We start from the raw sequence: 16,810 nt of genomic DNA, 5'->3' as shown, positions 1-16,810 counted from the left end.
TCTGTGAACTAGGTTTGAGGAAACCGAGGGAAGGGTGTTGCCAGGCCGTGTGGGATGGGTTAGGGCGGCTGGCGGGCTGCCCTGGGTGCGTGGAGGCCGCACGCTCCCGCCAGCCCTGCGCTCCCGGGAACCCCGGAGCCCCCGGCCCAGGCAGCACGGCCCCTGGAGCCCTGGATTGCTTTTGCTTTTTCACATTTTGAGCAGATAAAACAGAGGAAGCTGCATATTGAATGCTCGAGCTGACTTGGAACCAAAACCCTCATTTGGTTCACAAGGAAAGGATTGTTTTCACTGGGGTCACTGCTGTGGAGAGATTTTTTTTTCTCTCTGTAATGTTTGATACTTGAGGGAAAACAGCTGGGTTGAGCATACTTGAATCGCTGCAAAAATGAAATGGGATGCTGGGGAATATGCAGTGTACTGTATGGCTGAAAAGGTCAGCTTTTTCCCTTGTCCCTCGCAGAGGAATGCGGGGTCTGTCCTCAGGCTCGCCCTTCGTGAGCGCTCAGAAGGAGCCGGGAGAGGCGGAAGGCATGGCCGAGGTGTGGCAGGCCTGCCTGGCGAGTGGCACGGAAGGCGGCTTTTTGCCTCTCTTCCCTTTTCCTGCCCTGCTGTTTTTGATTTGGTGGGGGGTGGGGGGCTGGAACAAGTCAACAGAACTTGAGTTTGGAGGAGGAGTAGCTGATGACCACGTTAAGCAGTTGTGATCGGCCAGACAGATGAGAGCCAGGCCCAAAGCGCACAGCAGGGGGGCTGGAATGACCAGGCCAGCCTGGCAGAGGGCGCCCTTTCCAAGTTCTTCTAAAGGAGGCCTGGGCAGCTGCTGAGACAGACATGACCTATGCCAGTCCAGGGCCCCGGGGTGTGTCCTGGCGCCCGGGGCCAAGGATGAGGCCCCAGGCAGCTTCCTGAAGTGTGGGGGTGGGGGGGCAATTGGAGGGTCCCCCCTAGACACAGCCGCACTGCTGCTGGAGCTCAGGCTGGCACGAGAGACCAGGCTGCCCCCCGCCATGGGCCACCAGGGCAGAGGGCTCTGAGGCAGTGATCTGATGAACTTCTCCTTTGTTTCTTTGCCAGTCAAGAGAACAATCGGATGAGGAGACCGAGGAGTCGGTGAAGTTTAAGAGGTTACACAAGCTGGTCAACTCCACTCGCAGAGTGAGAAAGAAACTGATCAGAGTGGAAGAAATGAGAAAGCCCAGCACGGAAGGTAAAAAAAAAAAAAAAAAAAAAAAGGCACGCTCTGCCCTCCCTGCTTGTTCCAAATTAAGTCAGGCGGGGTCAGCTCCTCAGTAGAATCTGATCTCAAGTGGAAGCTGGATTGCGATCTGGCTGAGGCTGCAGAGAGCACCTCAGGTCTGCGTGCAAGCAGGGCGTGGCTCAGCACGTTCCAGATCCTGGCATCTGGGGGCTGGGGAGGCTTAGTATTGTTCATGTCACAGTGATGGGAAACGGCCGGTGTGGGACAAGGAGGTCTTCGCAAGGTGTGGTACAGCTTTAATGTTGAGTGTACACCCCCGTACATCAACTTTGTAAGTTCTTCCCAGCAGCAGCCTGTGAGGCCGAAGGATGACAGTTCTTGCCCATTGAGTTGATTCCAGATTTGACATTCATCCATCTCAAACAAACATCCAACAATCGAGGCGCTTAATATCCTTTCACATCTCCGAGGGATGATTTGTTCTTCCTGTAGAGAGTCTCAAGACTGGGTTCAGATGGGGCTCTAAGGACCTTCCGTTTTAAGTGGGACATAAGAGCTTTATTGCTGGCTGAGCAGCTCGTCAGATGAAGCAGTAATGTCAGGAGAGGCACGAGCGTGGATTTATTGGAGTGGAGAGTTAACCTTTGAAGTGTGATTAGGACAGTTTGAGTCTCACCCGTATTCGTCACTCCCGTTGTGAACAGTGTGCATTTGCAGCGTCTTGTAAGATTCCCCCAAAAGGATAAAATAAAAGAAGATTTCCTGTTTGGAGGGAACTGGAAAAAGAAAGTACTGGAAAGAATAGACCTTATTTCTTAAAAGCATGTGACTTGTTAAAATGTCATATCTACATTTTGAGGAATTTCAGAAATTTAACATGTAGATTTGAAAATGACCATTGAGAGGCCTTTTTGTCATACATAAAAATAAAACCAAGGCGTGGAGAGAACTGGGATTTCCCCTGATTTAGGTGAGGGTTTCCTGTTGTTTTTATTGCTGCTTTTAAAATGTGTTTGCTGTAATTATGTATCAGCTTAAATCCTCTAGAGAAATATTGGAGGTGAGGGGATTACTAGGGGAGCGTGCAGGCGAGAAAGGAAGAGAAGAGAGGAGGGGCCCTGAGGGAGAGGTGCTTATGGGCAATTTCACAGAGTTGTGTCGAATTCCAGGTTTCATGGGGTGTCTTCCTGAATGCTAATTCTGCTCGCCTTTGGGTGCAGTGCTGATTTACATTTGGCTGTTTTAACCCCTGCTTGACAGTCGTGGTTTCCACAGTACAGAATATCACCTGATTTCCTATCAACAGCAGCTCTAAATGAAATCGCACACATAGTGTCTGTTGGTCATAGTAAGGAGAACCATAGAGAATTGCCATCATTCAGCCTGGGGCACCCCATTGCCAAAAGTAAATCTCAAATACAGCAAATGAATTGGTGGGTCTTGCCTATCAATGAGGACACGGGAGTGATGTGTGGGGTCCTCTGGACCTGTCCCCAGCTGCCCGTACGTGCAGTTTTCCTACCTTTCCTGCTGTCTCTGAGAGACATAGTTGACAAAAGGGAAAAATAGACCCAGGGGGTAGCTGTAGGGTAAAAAGTAATAACTACGTCGACCTCTGGCCCTGAACTGTATTTCATGTGGTTATGAACGAGGTTCCACCGGCGGATGAGGGAGGAAATGCGCTTAAGTCCCCTCTAACCTCTGATGTCTGACAAGTCGGGGCACCAGGCTGCCACTGGCTGGGCTTGTCGGCTTTGCCAGGAAAGGTGTCAGGTGTGTGTGCCACTTAGGCCATCTGCTTAGGGCTGCCATGACTAGACCATAAACTAGAACCGTCGTCCAGATCCTGTGGAGTGGCATTCTCTCTGAGGTTCCTCATTGGCAGAAGAACAGGTACTTGGCTGTTGCTTCTGCAAAGCAGGAAGGAGTCACATTCCTAATAAGCCCTCCCTCACTGCCCCAGGACCTTCAGAGAGTTGAGCCTTTCTCTTCCTACATGTCTGTGCCAATACCAAGTTGTCAGAATGATGATCCGCCTTTGCCGAGGGCATCCTGACTGCCCACCACTCTTCTGCATACTTTAGGTTTTATGTTCCTTTTAATATGTCATCCTCAACAGCCACCCAAGCTGGGCATCGGTACCATGCTCATTTCACAGAGGAGGGAACAGACACCCCAGGAGGTTAAATCATCAGGGTCACTGGGCCGGCTGGCAGAAGGCCCAGAATTAAGTCCAGGCAGCCTGGGCTTCCCTCTGCTCCCACCCCTTCCGAACCCCTCAGCTCTGGAGTCCTACAAGAACCAGGAGAGATACAATCACTCACTTAGTCTCACCCTTGTGACTGAGTGTCAAGTCTTTGTCCAGGGCATGGATGACCCTAGACAATAGCGAACCATAGGCCAGGTCAGTGCCCTTCAGCTGCCCTTTATTGTGTGTGTGTGTGTGTGTGTGTGTGTGTGTGTGTTCCCTAAAGCCTATACCTAGCTACCCTCTTCCCTTATTGGCCCAGCTTATATGTGACCCAGGAATGGATCATTAGCTTTTGTACAGTGCTTTTTAGCTTATAAAGTGCCTTCATATATTTCTTTTCATTTAATTTTATTCTCTTCAGTAGCCTTGAAGTATGTATTTCTAGGATAGGCAGACATTTTTACAGGTGAGGAAACAGACTCAGAAAGATAAAATTATTGCCCAAGATCATGGAGATGGTGAGTGGCAGAGTCAGAGCTGGAATTGGGGCATGGATCTGTGTCCTTGGCATTAAGTCACCCCATACCCTAGCCCCATTGCCTTCCGCATTCTGATCTTAGTGAGGAGGCTAGATAAAGGTCATGATGTGAATGATTATGGGGCCTTGCGTGTTGACTGCCATTCTTCCAAAGGATGGTTGTACTTGGGAGGTGCCAGAATGGGAGCAGCAGTGCTCTAAACCCAAGGAATCAAGTCCAGGCTGGGATTTCAGGCCTCAGGGCCAACCCAGGCAGAAGAGGCTCCACTAGGCAAGGCCTGCCCTCAGCACGCAGGCTGACGCAGCCACTGGGGAAGAACTGGCCACTTTTCCCTCCAAAGTTCTTACCAAGTGCAGACTTTTCAGAACTAGGAAGCAGAGCTATAGGGACGGACAGATGCATACCAGTTGGTTCCAGACTCACACCTGTCATGGAAGTCTTCGAAGCTTGGATGCCAGCCCTAAAGAGTCCAGAAAGTCTCCAGACCACTGTTAGGTAACAGGTTGTTAAAATGGCCAGCAGACCCACCTGAATTCCTCGACACCCCGTCAGACTGTGGGTAGATGAGGGCCTTGCACACCTCCGTGGACACCTGGGCTCAGTGGAAAGCCATGGTCTGTGGTCTTTGTAGAGGAGTCTGGGGTGGGCTGCCTCTGCCCCCAGGCGTTGCCTCTCATCTTGGCCCCATCTCTTTTTCCCGAGAGTGGAGGATGGGTTTGATCTAGAAGAGATTGCCATGTTTACTTCTCACAGCGGAAGGACACTTGGCCTCCATACCTTATACGTCAGGTGTCCTGAGGAAAGAGCAGGAGACTTTGCCAATTTTTGTGCACTATCGCTGGTCCAGCGAACATCCCCTCAGAACCCTAGACTTTTAAACTCTTGTGACAGATCCAGGACTAATCCTCCAGGGAATACAGTTGTGCGGCAGATGATGGAGAGCTCCGGACTGGAGATGGTCTTGAACCCCACCCCCACCCCCACCACCATCTCCATGACATCAGAATCAACCTTGGGTTATATTTCATAACCACAGTTCTGATTTTCGTGACATTTGCAGTAATAACTCCCACCAGTTGGAAAAATAGGAAGCCTTTAGAATTTGAAAGGACTGCTGCCAGTCCTCTGCCCTTCCCCTCTCTGAAGTGAGCAGCTCGCTCTGACATCTACCCTTGCACAGGCACCCTCCCCACCCAGCTGGTGTGTTTAGGGCCATCTCTCTGTTCCAAGGAACTTTTTATTTTTTCCTTTTCATAGTTCAGCTGGTGGAAAGCTGCAGTGTGCAAAAGTTTCCTTATAATTAAAGGGACACAGCCAGTCAGGATCACTACACCCACAGTTTGACCTACTTCTTTTTCACATCTGTTCACATAACACACGCAGGAAAGAACTCTGTTTTCCTGCCAGTGAGTCCAAACCTTTCCACTGGGCTCTGGAGGGCCTGGCTCAGTACCTTGCTCCAGGGAGGGCTCGAGAGCTGGAACCTTGAAACAAAGCGGACCGCCTGCTGCAGTTGCCTGCGTGGCCGGGCCCTCACATGCCCTTCCTGCCTCCAGCAGGCCAGCTGATGGCCGTATCTGGCTGGAATTACCCGGGCCCCTAACTTTTTGTGCCTGGCTTGTCACCTGGGTACCATTCATCAGTTACATTTGCATGCTGTGACCCTGTCTGGTGTCTTTGCACCGAGACTGCCTTGGTGATTTAAGGACCTCGGTGGCAATAAAAAAAAAAAATCACTGTCAGCCACGTGGCATTTGTCTGTAAGAAACCAAGCCGACTCAACAGCAGGGCCCTTTAGATTGGGGAAGGAGTCTGAGTCCTAGCTTCTAAGAACTGTGCTTCCCAACTGGGGGAGGGTTATCCAATTTGGAGGGGGAGGAGGAGGGTGATTATCTTTAAATTCTCAGGGCTAAGGAGTGCGGTGATCATGACTGACTTGGTTTTTCCAAGTGGCATTTTGAGTAGGTTTCTTAAGGTGTTTGTTCTACAAAGATATTTAAAGGAGAAGGAAACACACCCAGTACCTTTTACCATTAAGCTTGTGTGAAACCCTACATTTGCACAGTTTGCTTGTTTTTTACATGCATTTATTTGAGCGGGAGCTGGGTTTACGAAGAGGGTAGGCGATCCAGGGAGTGGGTCGCTGCGGCGTCAGTGAGGATTTGTTTATTCTTTGTAGGGCAGGGGCTGTAAGGAAAGGAAAATCTGGGTGAGAGAATGTGGAGGTGTATTTCCAAGAGACCATGACCATCTCTCCCTGTTGCTTTCCCTCCAGGCGGGGAGGAGCACGTGTTTGAGAACTCCCCGGGCCTGGATGAACGGTCGGCCCTTTACTCCGGAGTGCACAAGAAGCCATTTTTCTTTGACGGCTCTCCTGAGAAGCCTCCAGAAGATGAGTCCGACTCTCTCACCACGTCTCCATCGTCCAGCAGCCTGGATACCTGGGGAGCTGGCCGGAAGCTGGTCAAAACCTTCAGCAAAGGAGAGAGTCGGGGCCTGATTAAGCCCCCGAAGAAAATGGGGACGTTCTTCTCCTATCCCGAAGAAGAAAAGGCCCAGAAGGTTTCCCGCTCCCTGACGGAGGGGGAGATGAAGAAAGGGCTCGGGTCCCTGAGCCACGGGGTAAGTACCGACGGCGTCCGCCTCTGTGACAGCCACCGGCGCCGGCACCACCTTCTGGTGTCCCTGGAGGAGGTTCAGAGTGTCCGCAAGCAGATCCGCTTGAAGAAAACGGATACTAATTATTCGTGTTCCCGAGCTCTTCTCTGCCAGCGTCCCTCCAGGAGAGGAGTCCACAGCAGCACGTGCGAGCTGCAGCTGCTCCGGCAGAAACCCAAAGGGGGCGGGGGCTGCGGCGCCCCCAGCAGGCGGGCGCGCGGGCGTCCCGCGGTCAGCGAGTTCAATATCACCTACGTGGTGGAGCGGAGCCTGTACAGCCACCTGAACCTGACCCAGCTAGTGCGGCCGGCCTCAGACAGGACCCTGAGCAAGGCCGAGAGGCAGGACCTGAGGCGCTGCTTGCTGGAGGAGGACGAGGAGACAAAGAGGAAGTGGGCCGCCACGGTGGACCGCTGCACTAAAAGGGTTCTCTTGAGAATCCACCAGAAGTCTGTGAGTCCCGAGGTGGTCGCCGGGACGGCCTTGTCATTTCTGTGAGGTGCAGTCAAGCATTATGGCCTCTCCTCCGTGGGGCCTGGTGCCCTCCCCGCTCTTCTGCTCCCGACTTCATGACTCCAGGCTCTATTCTGCCATCACCTCGCTTTCTAAGCCCGCCTTCGTTTGGCAGTGGCTTCTTTCCCATCTGTCCTCTTGCCGGTTGAAGCTGTTTGATTTCTGATTGAATTAAACACTGAGGCCAATCCAGGGAAGGGCTTGCAGAGCACAGGGCAGGGGTTTGGCCTCCGCTAGGAGCGGCTGTCTTGATTCTCAGCCATCCCATCACTTGACCTCAAAGAAGCTGATGCAAAACAGAAGGATGTTTTGCCCTGAGAAGACACGTTTATTCATTCAGTTAATTGAAACAATAGAATCCAGCTCACGGAAAGATTGTCATCAGCACAATCACCGATTTGGTGATTCGAAAACATTGTCAAGTACATTTCTTTTATTAGTAGCACCAACCAGAAAGTTCTTTGATGTAGAGGGGGAAAAATATTAGAGCTCTTCTGTTTTGCTTAAAGCTATTTGATGGTCTATCTACTTAAACAGAGGGGTGAGCATTTAGAAATATCTTCCACTGCCCCATGGATTCTTCTGTACATAGCGAGGAATGAAGGACCCACATTCAGAAATGTTGTCCAGTTTTAACTGAGTTATTAGAGACCTCGTAAGATTGCTTTTTAGGGCATGACTTAGGTTGAACTTGAGAATATAAGCATTTTCCTCCTGAAGTTCCCATCCAGCGTTTAGCTTGTGCAGGAACCCATATAAAATGGCACAGAATGAGGAGAGCTGTGGCCTTCCTGCCCACCCCCCCCCCAGGTCTCCTAGTGTCCTCTTCAATCCACTGGAACTGCTGGCTGCGTTCCCTGGAAGGGTCTGACAGAACAAACTATAGCACAACCTCCCATGCGGACTTCCCTGGGGTTCCTTCTCATTCCTCAGACAACTGCTGTAACTTCTGTTCATTCAGTTGAGTTCTTCTTGTGGAAATGGAGACCGATTGGTCCATGCCATCCCTAAAGGAACCTTCCTGTTCCAAAACGATCCATAGGTCCATCCTAGCCTTGAGGTTTTCCAGATGTTCCCAGATGTGTTGACTTTCTTGTTGGAGCTTATTTTCTGTCTCTTTTCATTCATTCAGATCTTCTAACACTTTAAAACTGCGACAACTTCCCTTCTGGTTCTTTCTGTATGTCATGGCAATAGTTTGTGGTTGGTTCTGTGTTTGTTGTACAACAGAGTTCTCTTTCTCACTCCTTCAGTTCTGACCCACAGATAAATGCTGTGGCGAACCAATCTTGGCATAATTTATTAACCTGAGAGGGGCTCTGCCCAGTTCTTCTGCACATGACCTTGATAGATAAGAGCCACCTCTTCTCTGTTAACTGGTTACTCACCCCCATGAACTTAAATCATGTCATACAGAGAATTTTTCCACCTGGAGTACCTTGAATTCCTCACACGTCCCTCATCTTTATTGCCAGGCTAATAATGTAACTTCTATAAGACTTTCTCAAAGTTATCTTTCTAAGATTTGTGCTAATGTAATTGTGGGCCAGTGATTAATTCTTCACTGACCTTGAGTATGGACATGGGGCAAGTTTCTTTTCAAGCCCTTTTCCTGCCTTATAAATACAGTGGCACTGTGTAAACTCCATCCCAGATGTCACCCAAAGCTGGATATTTGTAAGGTGCTATGAGCCCGAGGTAGTACTGGACAGCTCTAGTACTTGCTGACGTAGGTGTTCAGTGCTGAACTAGAAATCTGCACATACCACTTCAATCTAAGAATAACTGCACAATCAGGAAGACAAAATTTAATTTTCCAATCATTCAGAGAATGTAAAGGGAAATAAGCCTTTTCACAACAGAATTTTGGGGGGTTGTTTGGTTTGGTTTAATGGGATTAACTTCCTTGTTTGGTTTCCGTTAACAGTCTTCCCATCCTTCTTGTCATATCACCTCCCCTTTATCTGAAAGTGCACAGTTTCCCTTACTCTTTAAACTTGATCCTTTTGTCCTTCCAAAAATGCCATATTTGCTTGATGAAACCTCAGGGAAATGATAATGCTGTACATTCACTGGAAATGGTCACCTGTCTTGCTTTTTATTTGGTCATTCAGTTTTTGTTTGGGGGAACAGGCATGCATGATACTTTAGAATTTTGTCCATTTTTCAAGTTCAACGCCCCCATGCCCACCCAAAACATGTTTCCAACTGCATGACCATTCCATCAACTGGCTCTCCTCATCCACAAGCATCTCTCCCAAATTTTCTTATTGTTAGCTGTGTAGGAGATGGAGGAACTTAAAAACAAAACACCTCACTTAGGTTTCAGTTAATGTAGATTGCCAAAGGCAAAGACTGGTTTACTTTCTTTTACGATCCTCTCCACAGTCTGTGTTCTCCGTTGAAGGAGTGCTGTTTCGAGAATGACTTGGTATTACAGAAAAAGCTGGAGATTCGTTCAAGCGACATTTATTGTTAGATTCTTTGTCCCTCCTCCACTGATAAAGAGTCTGTTGCAGACACCTTTGCATATCACTGGGAGAGGTTAGAGTTGGTAGCTAAGAAACCCAGTCCACTCGTCACTCTGAGCTTTTTATTTTAGGAATAAATGCCTACAGCTGGCATACGAAGACACAAATGAGCTTCTAATTTACTGCAGTAAAGTTTCCACATGAATTCTTTCTGAGTTATTTCATATGCATCAGAAAGTACATGCTGGGCTCCAGTGTTGTAGTCAATGATGGAACTGAAAGGGAAATGCAGAAGCCATAAAATGATGAGGCATCTGGGCGCCATACTGTATCTGTGAAGCCCTGAGTCACGGGAAAGGAACTAGGAGAAAATCACTGCCTTTGCAGAAATGCAAAAATCTATTTGGAATTAGAAACTAGAAAGGGAAGGTAAACGTTAAAAATTAGCCTTGAGTGGTGGCCATAACCTTGCTTGCCAAGTTGGTGGGTTTGGTGAGTGTTTTGGAATTAAGCGGTCTTTCTTGTTTTATAGAATAGAATACAGTCAGGTTACTATAAGGGACATCAGATTGCCCATTGATACGTTATATAAAATTAGAATTGTGTCCACGGTAGATAACTTACAACAGCAATGGCAGCTTTGGTGAAGGAGGACAGTCGTGTGGCCTCCTGAGTTGGGTTATCCCGGATGTCCCCTGCCACCTTCTGTGTCTCCTGGCCCCTGACTGCCATGCCTGGCAGCTCTCACTTCTTGGTCTATTCCTAGGAATGGAAGCTCCTAGAATGTGAGGCCCTGAACTGAGCTTCAGTCCTTTGTTTGCATATTTAGAACATGACTGAGCCTAAACCAGAGTATGCTAACTGCCGGGACAGACTCCCAAATCCTCACGGCAGCCCTGGGAAGTGGAAGCCCAGCATTCACACAGCAGGTCTGCTCCTCCGGGGCGAAGCAGAGGTCCGAGAGTCTGCTCGAAGTCCTTTGCCTGTCACGCAGCCAGGAAGCGGCAGGACCAGGACCATCGACGAGATTCCAGAAACCGTGGCATTTTTCTTCCTGGACCTTTCTGCTTTCTCCACTCAGTTACTGTATATCTCAAGTGTATTTATTCTAAACAGGCAATGTTTATAGTCTACATTGTGCTTTTCTGTTCATTTCTTCCATCAAACAGCTGTTAACTAGGTTTCTTTGAGAAACGAATAATATAAAATATTGGCACCCAGAGCTGCTATTCAGCTTTTATTACCATTTGCTTAAAAAGTAAATCAGCTGTAACAAAAATCAATGTGCTTTGAGTCTGTCTTACAGATTTTTGGGGGTGGGGGTGGGGGTGGCCATCAAGTAGCTTTCACTGGAAGAACAACAGAATTCAAAGCAAGTTCTGAAATATATAGTTGCTTAAAAATAAGCAATTCCATAAAGATTGAAACCAACTAGAGGGCAAGAAGGTTTTCATCCTTTATAACACGGTGTCCTTCCTATTGGAATTAAAGAGTGTGGTCAACAATGGTCACTGAATCAACCTTTTCTTTCTGGGCAAATGTGGTGTCTTCACACACTCTGAGTGAAAGGGTCATAATTAGTTAAGCTGGGCAGTTAGATGGGAAAGTTAGCAGCATCTTTGGCTAGGTCAAGGAAGCAGTGAGTGAGTAATCCTCTTGGCCTGATTGGACTACTATAAACATAACCTTTTTTCCCCTTCTCAGCGATTTAAAACCAAACAAAACAAGAGTCTTAGAAAAGCCTGCTGTCAGTGGCTGAGCAATATAGGATTTCAGGCCTGGGTTTCCAAGACCACTCGGAGCACATGGGTCCCCTAATACATATTCCCTCCTATCACTACTGTGTGCAGCCAATACCGGGGGCCTGGGGGGAGGGGGGTTTCTGTTGCTAAGCGACCGGGAATCTTAGAGCACTTAACACATGGGTGGTTTTTTGTTGTGGTTTTTTTTTTTTTTACCAGTTGGTTTTTGCATGTTAAGGGGATTCTAGACCTCTGGGGCGAAGCCCAGTTCCAGTGGCCTCTGGAAGGACAACGTGAGGGAAATTTCCTTAAAACATGAATCATGTATTTTTTTTTTCTCATCATTTCTTGTTTCCTACTTTCATCCTGTAACATATTTGTGATTCAATGATTGACCTGCAAATGGGAAATGGGTTGGGTTGGTGCACTGTCGGCTGACGTAAACATAACTGGATTATTCCTGCCCTCCATGCTCCTTTCCACAGAGAACCTGCAGTTTTGGAGGATTTGACTTGACGAACCGTTCTCTACACATCGGCAGCAACAATTCTGACCCAATGGTGAGTGTATGTCAGAGGAGAAGCAGAAAAAGTTTGGATTCAAGCCATGTGGCTGACATAGTTTCCTATTTAGTGTCTCTGAGAAACGATAGTGGGTAACATCGGTGATCCTACATCGTGTTTGAAAAGAAGCCCTGTTGTACGCATCTTAGAGATGCTCAGCTGTTTCATGTGGAAAGAACAGTGACTGCCTCCATGCCTGTAATGCCTCTGCATTCTTCTCAAGTCGTAAATCCAGTGTTAAGTTTGGCTACTGTGGTCCTACCCAGTTGAGCACACATGCCCTTCGTTCACACTAGTTGCAAGTGCACACGACCAGTACGTACAGGTTGTGTGCCAGGATGGAACCCTGTGATGGGGGTGAGAGTCTGCCAGCATTTCTGAGACACCAGTCTCACCACAGGCCAAGTGCCTTGTAGGAGTCTAAGTCTTTCTGATCTGGGGTGCCCTGGAATGAACCCAGTCTCCTTGGGCCTAGAGCAGATCAGACTCTCCAGAGCCAAGGTTCTAGAGGCCTCAAATCTGCTTCTGGGTAACCGTGGGGACAGGCTACCCCTGCAGTGTACGTATTCTGTTCCCTGAGGTTTCCTTTGTGAGGCTCCAAGGATGTAGGTGAATTTTACCTACCATTTTATTTTCCCCTTATGCATTTTGTCAGAAACTATGAAAATTAAAATTCCATGCTTTATATTTGTTTATAGGTCATGTGTCAGCTAAAATACCCATCTGTGATTTTCAAAGAGTTTTGAGAATTTCCTGGAAGAATAACAATATTTTATTTGGATATCAAATTTTATTGATTCATAAACCAGTAATTTTACATAGCCACTCTTAAAAAAAAAAAAATGAGAGAGGAAGTGTGATTTCTTTTTTCCTCCTCAGAGGAAAGTTTTTTGTTTTGTTTTGGTTTGGTTTTTTAATGCCAAAATAGAATGAGAGGTGACCACAAGTCTAACTTGTTCAGAGAAGGAAATGTACATACTCTTAGCACTTGACTACACAGAGCTCTAGAGTGATTAAGTCCAATCAGCCATTGCACTTCTGGTGACTGAGATTTGCCATTTTGTTCTTTTCACTTTCCTGGGATGATTCTGTAATACCCTCCTCTTCTTCCCCTCTGCCAGGATTATGTGAATATAACCACTCTTTCTCAGTGAAATGCAGTCCCTTTGGATATCTAAAATGATGAGGAAAAGTATCATCAGAGAAAAATACACTAAGGTTAAAAAAAATAAGTGACTCACATCCCACTTTAAACAAAGGACAAAAGCCCCTTAGTGAGTAGCTTTTAATTTTCAATCAAACAGACAAATAACATAGCACTGAGTTAACACAGGAGGGCATTTCAAGATCCTTGGGGGATGCCAATATTTTTCTGAGAGGTAGAACATTAATGGTTTGAACAATAAAAGCTGTTTCTGGGCATCATTTGTCTGTGGTTAAAGGTACTTACAACACTTTGCTTTGCAGAGTAAAGAAGGAGATTTTGTGTACAAGGAAGTTATCAAATCACCCACTGCCTCCCGGATCTCTCTTGGGAAAAAGGTGAAGTCAGTGAAAGAGACAATGAGGAAGAGGATGTCTAAAAAATATAGCAGCTCAGTCTCTGAACAGGTATGTAACTCCTGAGCCGAGGACGATCAGTCTGAGATCCAATACGTGCTAAACACAATGCATTGGTGTTAACCAGGCTCTAGGACCATGCTTAGGTCTGATAGACATTTATTCAATAATTTATTCAAAAGATTCAGTCACTTAGAGTGGTTCATGCTCAGTGCTGGGAATCCACGATTTGGGCCGTCTTCTATGGACACACAAGAAGAAGACATGTAAAGAAACGGTTATTCTTAGTGCCATAAGCACTTAACACTTGATGCAAAGAGTTTTATTTGTGGAAATATTCCTTGCTACAAAATGGGTGTTACCCGAATCAAAGCTAAAAAAGACACTCAAGTTTCCTTAGCAGACTTTTTTAAAAAAGGTGTAGCAGAAGTTGCTCTCAAAGCTCCGAGCGGATTGACTCCACAAGTTTTGTGGCTGCAGGGCTGCCCACAGTGGTGGTTTCTGCAGGGGCGTTGTCACTAACTGGGCCTCTCTGTGGCCAGAAAGGTAGCACAGCATAGACCCCCTTCAGTTGTCTTCCTTCAGCAGGAGAAATAGGACAAGTTCCTGTGTGGGTGGAGGGAATAAAGGCATTTATTTGTGGAGAGCTGGGCCTTGAGGTAATTTTGACCATTTGGCACCTTTATAGCATTCACTTTGTAGTCTGTTGAAGTATCTGTGTGTGAGATGCTTGTCTACTTGAGATAAGTAGGCAAGGCTGCTTTATCTACCAAATAGAGAAAGCAGACATTTTTGCTCAGCTGCTGCCCTCTGGTGGAAGTAGTAAGCTAACATCCAGGCATCTGTTTGCCGGCATCACCAGCAGCAGCTAGCCAGTGGCCTGCACTGGGATTTAGAAAAAGCCCACATATTACAGTGGTTCTCACAGGGGGGAGGGGTAATTCCCCTCCATCCCAGAGCAACTGGGGCTATTTTTGATAGTCACAGCCAGGTGGGGGTGGGGCGGTGGGGCTGGTGCCAGCATCCAGTGGAGAGACATGGGGATGTTTGATCCAGTGAGAGACATTTTACACCAGACATGGGGATGTTTGATCCAGTGAGAGACATTTTACACCAGCTCCCCACAATAGTGATCCATCCGGCATGCTGACAGTCAGGCTGAGAAATTCTGGCTTGTTAGACCTCCAGGGGAAGTCTAGGCTGTCTCCTGTATGTCTTCTCTCCATGAATATTTTTCCTTTTGTCCCTGTGGGCTTGGGAGCAGCGACCATGCTGGGCAAACTGTGCACTCCTGAGGCAGATGGCCTGCTGGTCCCAGAAAGCACAGCACCATGAAACTCCAGCACTTCGTTTAGTTTGCTTCTCCAGTGAATTGAAACATCCACTAAAAGCTCTTGTACACTTCTATTCTTAGTTGGGTTTCTGCTTTACAGATCAGGAGCATAGAATGTCATTTTGAGCCGTTTTCTATAATTTTACTCTGTAGCAGGCTTGTAGGCTTTGTTCTCATTTTTAAAGCAGTCATTTCACGTAAGTGGGGGGAGAAAGGAGTAAACGATCAGCCTAACCCTTTTTGGAGAGAGAAAACTATTGTTGCCAAGGTTTTGGTTTTTTGTTCAGCATTTTAGTAGAAACATAGCCATTTTGGTAAAGATCTTTGCTCTGTTCCTACTGTATGCCCGGCACCTAGAACAGCACTCGTTCTTGTAGCTGATCAGTAAATACATGATGAATAAGTTAGTGAAAGTGTTTGAGAACATACCTTATCAGAGATGTCTGCTCTTTTTCAAAATGTGTGCTGTTTTCAGAAGCGTTTAAAAAAGATAACTGGGACAGGTGACTTCCTTTGCTGATTCAGGAAGAGGAATGAGAATATGTGTGGGAACTCGTACTTGGTAACTTCCGTTACTTCTCGGTGACGGCAGCTCATTTATAGCTGTTTTGGGGGTTATTTTCTCCCTGTCCCGAACCTGGTTGACTCTGTATGTAGAGAATGGCACTCCTGATCTCAGGGTCGTGAGTTCAGGCCCCGTGTTGGGCTTAGAGTTCACTTTAAGGAAAAAAGAAGTGTTGTAGATCAGAGGCTGCCGTTACTGTTGTCCTTAAATGTTTGCAGGACCCGCAGAATTGCGTTAGAGCCTTTCTGATGATTCGGCACTATGTAAATAACAGGTTTCGTTGAGATGGTTTTGTGCTCACGTGCCTGTGGAATATGCCAGAAAGTGGTCTGTTTTGGCAAGTAAACCATGCGGACTGCAGACTTTGTGAAGCGTGCTATTGTCTGTCCCTGTAGCACCATCAGGCACACGCGCGTGCTGCACTTGTATGTGCAAGTGACCGGCTGCCAGGCCTATGCTACGTAACCTCCCCAAACGTGAAAAGTACTGCTGAGTCACAACTGTCAGCATCCTGACTCAAAAGGGGCCTCACAGCTTTGTACTAACAATACACAATGGAAGTAAAAGCAGCAAAAACCAAATGATGACACAGAGAAATTTTATTACCAAAAAAAAAAAGTATTTTTGCTCTATTTGTATTCCCAATTGGCATTTCATTAGCTAATTTCAAGAATTCATGTAAACAAAAAAAGAATCTGGCCTTTTTCTTTTCTTTTTTAGGTGTAAGCATTTCTGATAGATTAAATATTTTCTGATGGCACTTTCAGATACTAGATTAGAGGTAGACTGTACTTGATCTGCATTCAAACCGTTGCTTTATCACTAGCCTAGAGATGACGCTAGAAGTCTCTAAGCCTTTAATGAAATGTTCTCAGAAGTAGATTTTTCTTAGGGATTTCAGGAGAATCTATCTGAGCATGAAAAATGACTGAGTTATGTGAGCCACAACTCTCAACTGAAGCGAGGGTATAGATTAAAAAAGAGAATATCGGGTATGGAATCAAATATGGTTATAAAAATGGCTGTGACTGCCTTAGCGGAGGGTTAGTTGCCTCACATTGTGAGATGACGTCCATGCTCCCTGACGCAACTTAATTGTGTTGAAACCCATTCCAGGACTCAGGCCTCGACGGCATGCCTGGCTCCCCTCCACCTTCACAGCCGGATGGTGAACACATGGACAAGCCCAAGCTCAAAGCCGGAGGGTCCGTGGAGAGTCTGCACAGTTCTCTGAGTGGGCAAAGCTCAATGAGTATGTTTGCTTTATCATTATACGTGCTTGCAGCTGGCGTCAAAATCAGCCTTTTGCCAAGTGTCTAGAGGCGATTTAAGGAGTCAGACCAAGTTGCAACCTGTAGGGTGCTGTTAGAGACAGACCTGCAAATGAGGCGGGCCAAGGGGCATGTTTGTTCAGGAGCAGAGGTGTATAGCAGGCGCACAAGAGAGGGGGTGATGACTTTTGGAGAAAACAGCA

At 47.0% G+C, this 16,810-nt stretch overlaps 1 protein-coding gene across 4 annotated transcripts in view; it reads left to right on the top strand.

Annotated features, from left to right (window-relative positions):
• The window catches only part of SASH1 (SAM and SH3 domain containing 1), a 315,133-nt gene that overhangs the window by 274,208 nt on the left and 24,115 nt on the right, over positions 1–16,810 (top strand). For all 4 annotated transcript variants that reach the window (XM_032339291.1, XM_032339288.1, XM_032339289.1 and 1 more), the window contains 5 exons: positions 1,078–1,210; positions 6,207–6,553; positions 11,801–11,875; positions 13,346–13,489; positions 16,453–16,588. In XM_032339291.1, the coding sequence (XP_032195182.1) occupies positions 1,078–1,210; positions 6,207–6,553; positions 11,801–11,875; positions 13,346–13,489; positions 16,453–16,588 (835 nt within the window). The remainder of the gene's footprint in view (positions 1–1,077; positions 1,211–6,206; positions 6,554–11,800; positions 11,876–13,345; positions 13,490–16,452; positions 16,589–16,810) is intronic.

The sequence above is a fragment of the Mustela erminea genome, chromosome 4, assembly GCF_009829155.1.
Source record: "Mustela erminea isolate mMusErm1 chromosome 4, mMusErm1.Pri, whole genome shotgun sequence".
Lineage (NCBI taxonomy): Eukaryota > Metazoa > Chordata > Mammalia > Carnivora > Mustelidae > Mustela > Mustela erminea.
This window is presented reverse-complemented; position numbering and strand designations above follow the sequence as displayed.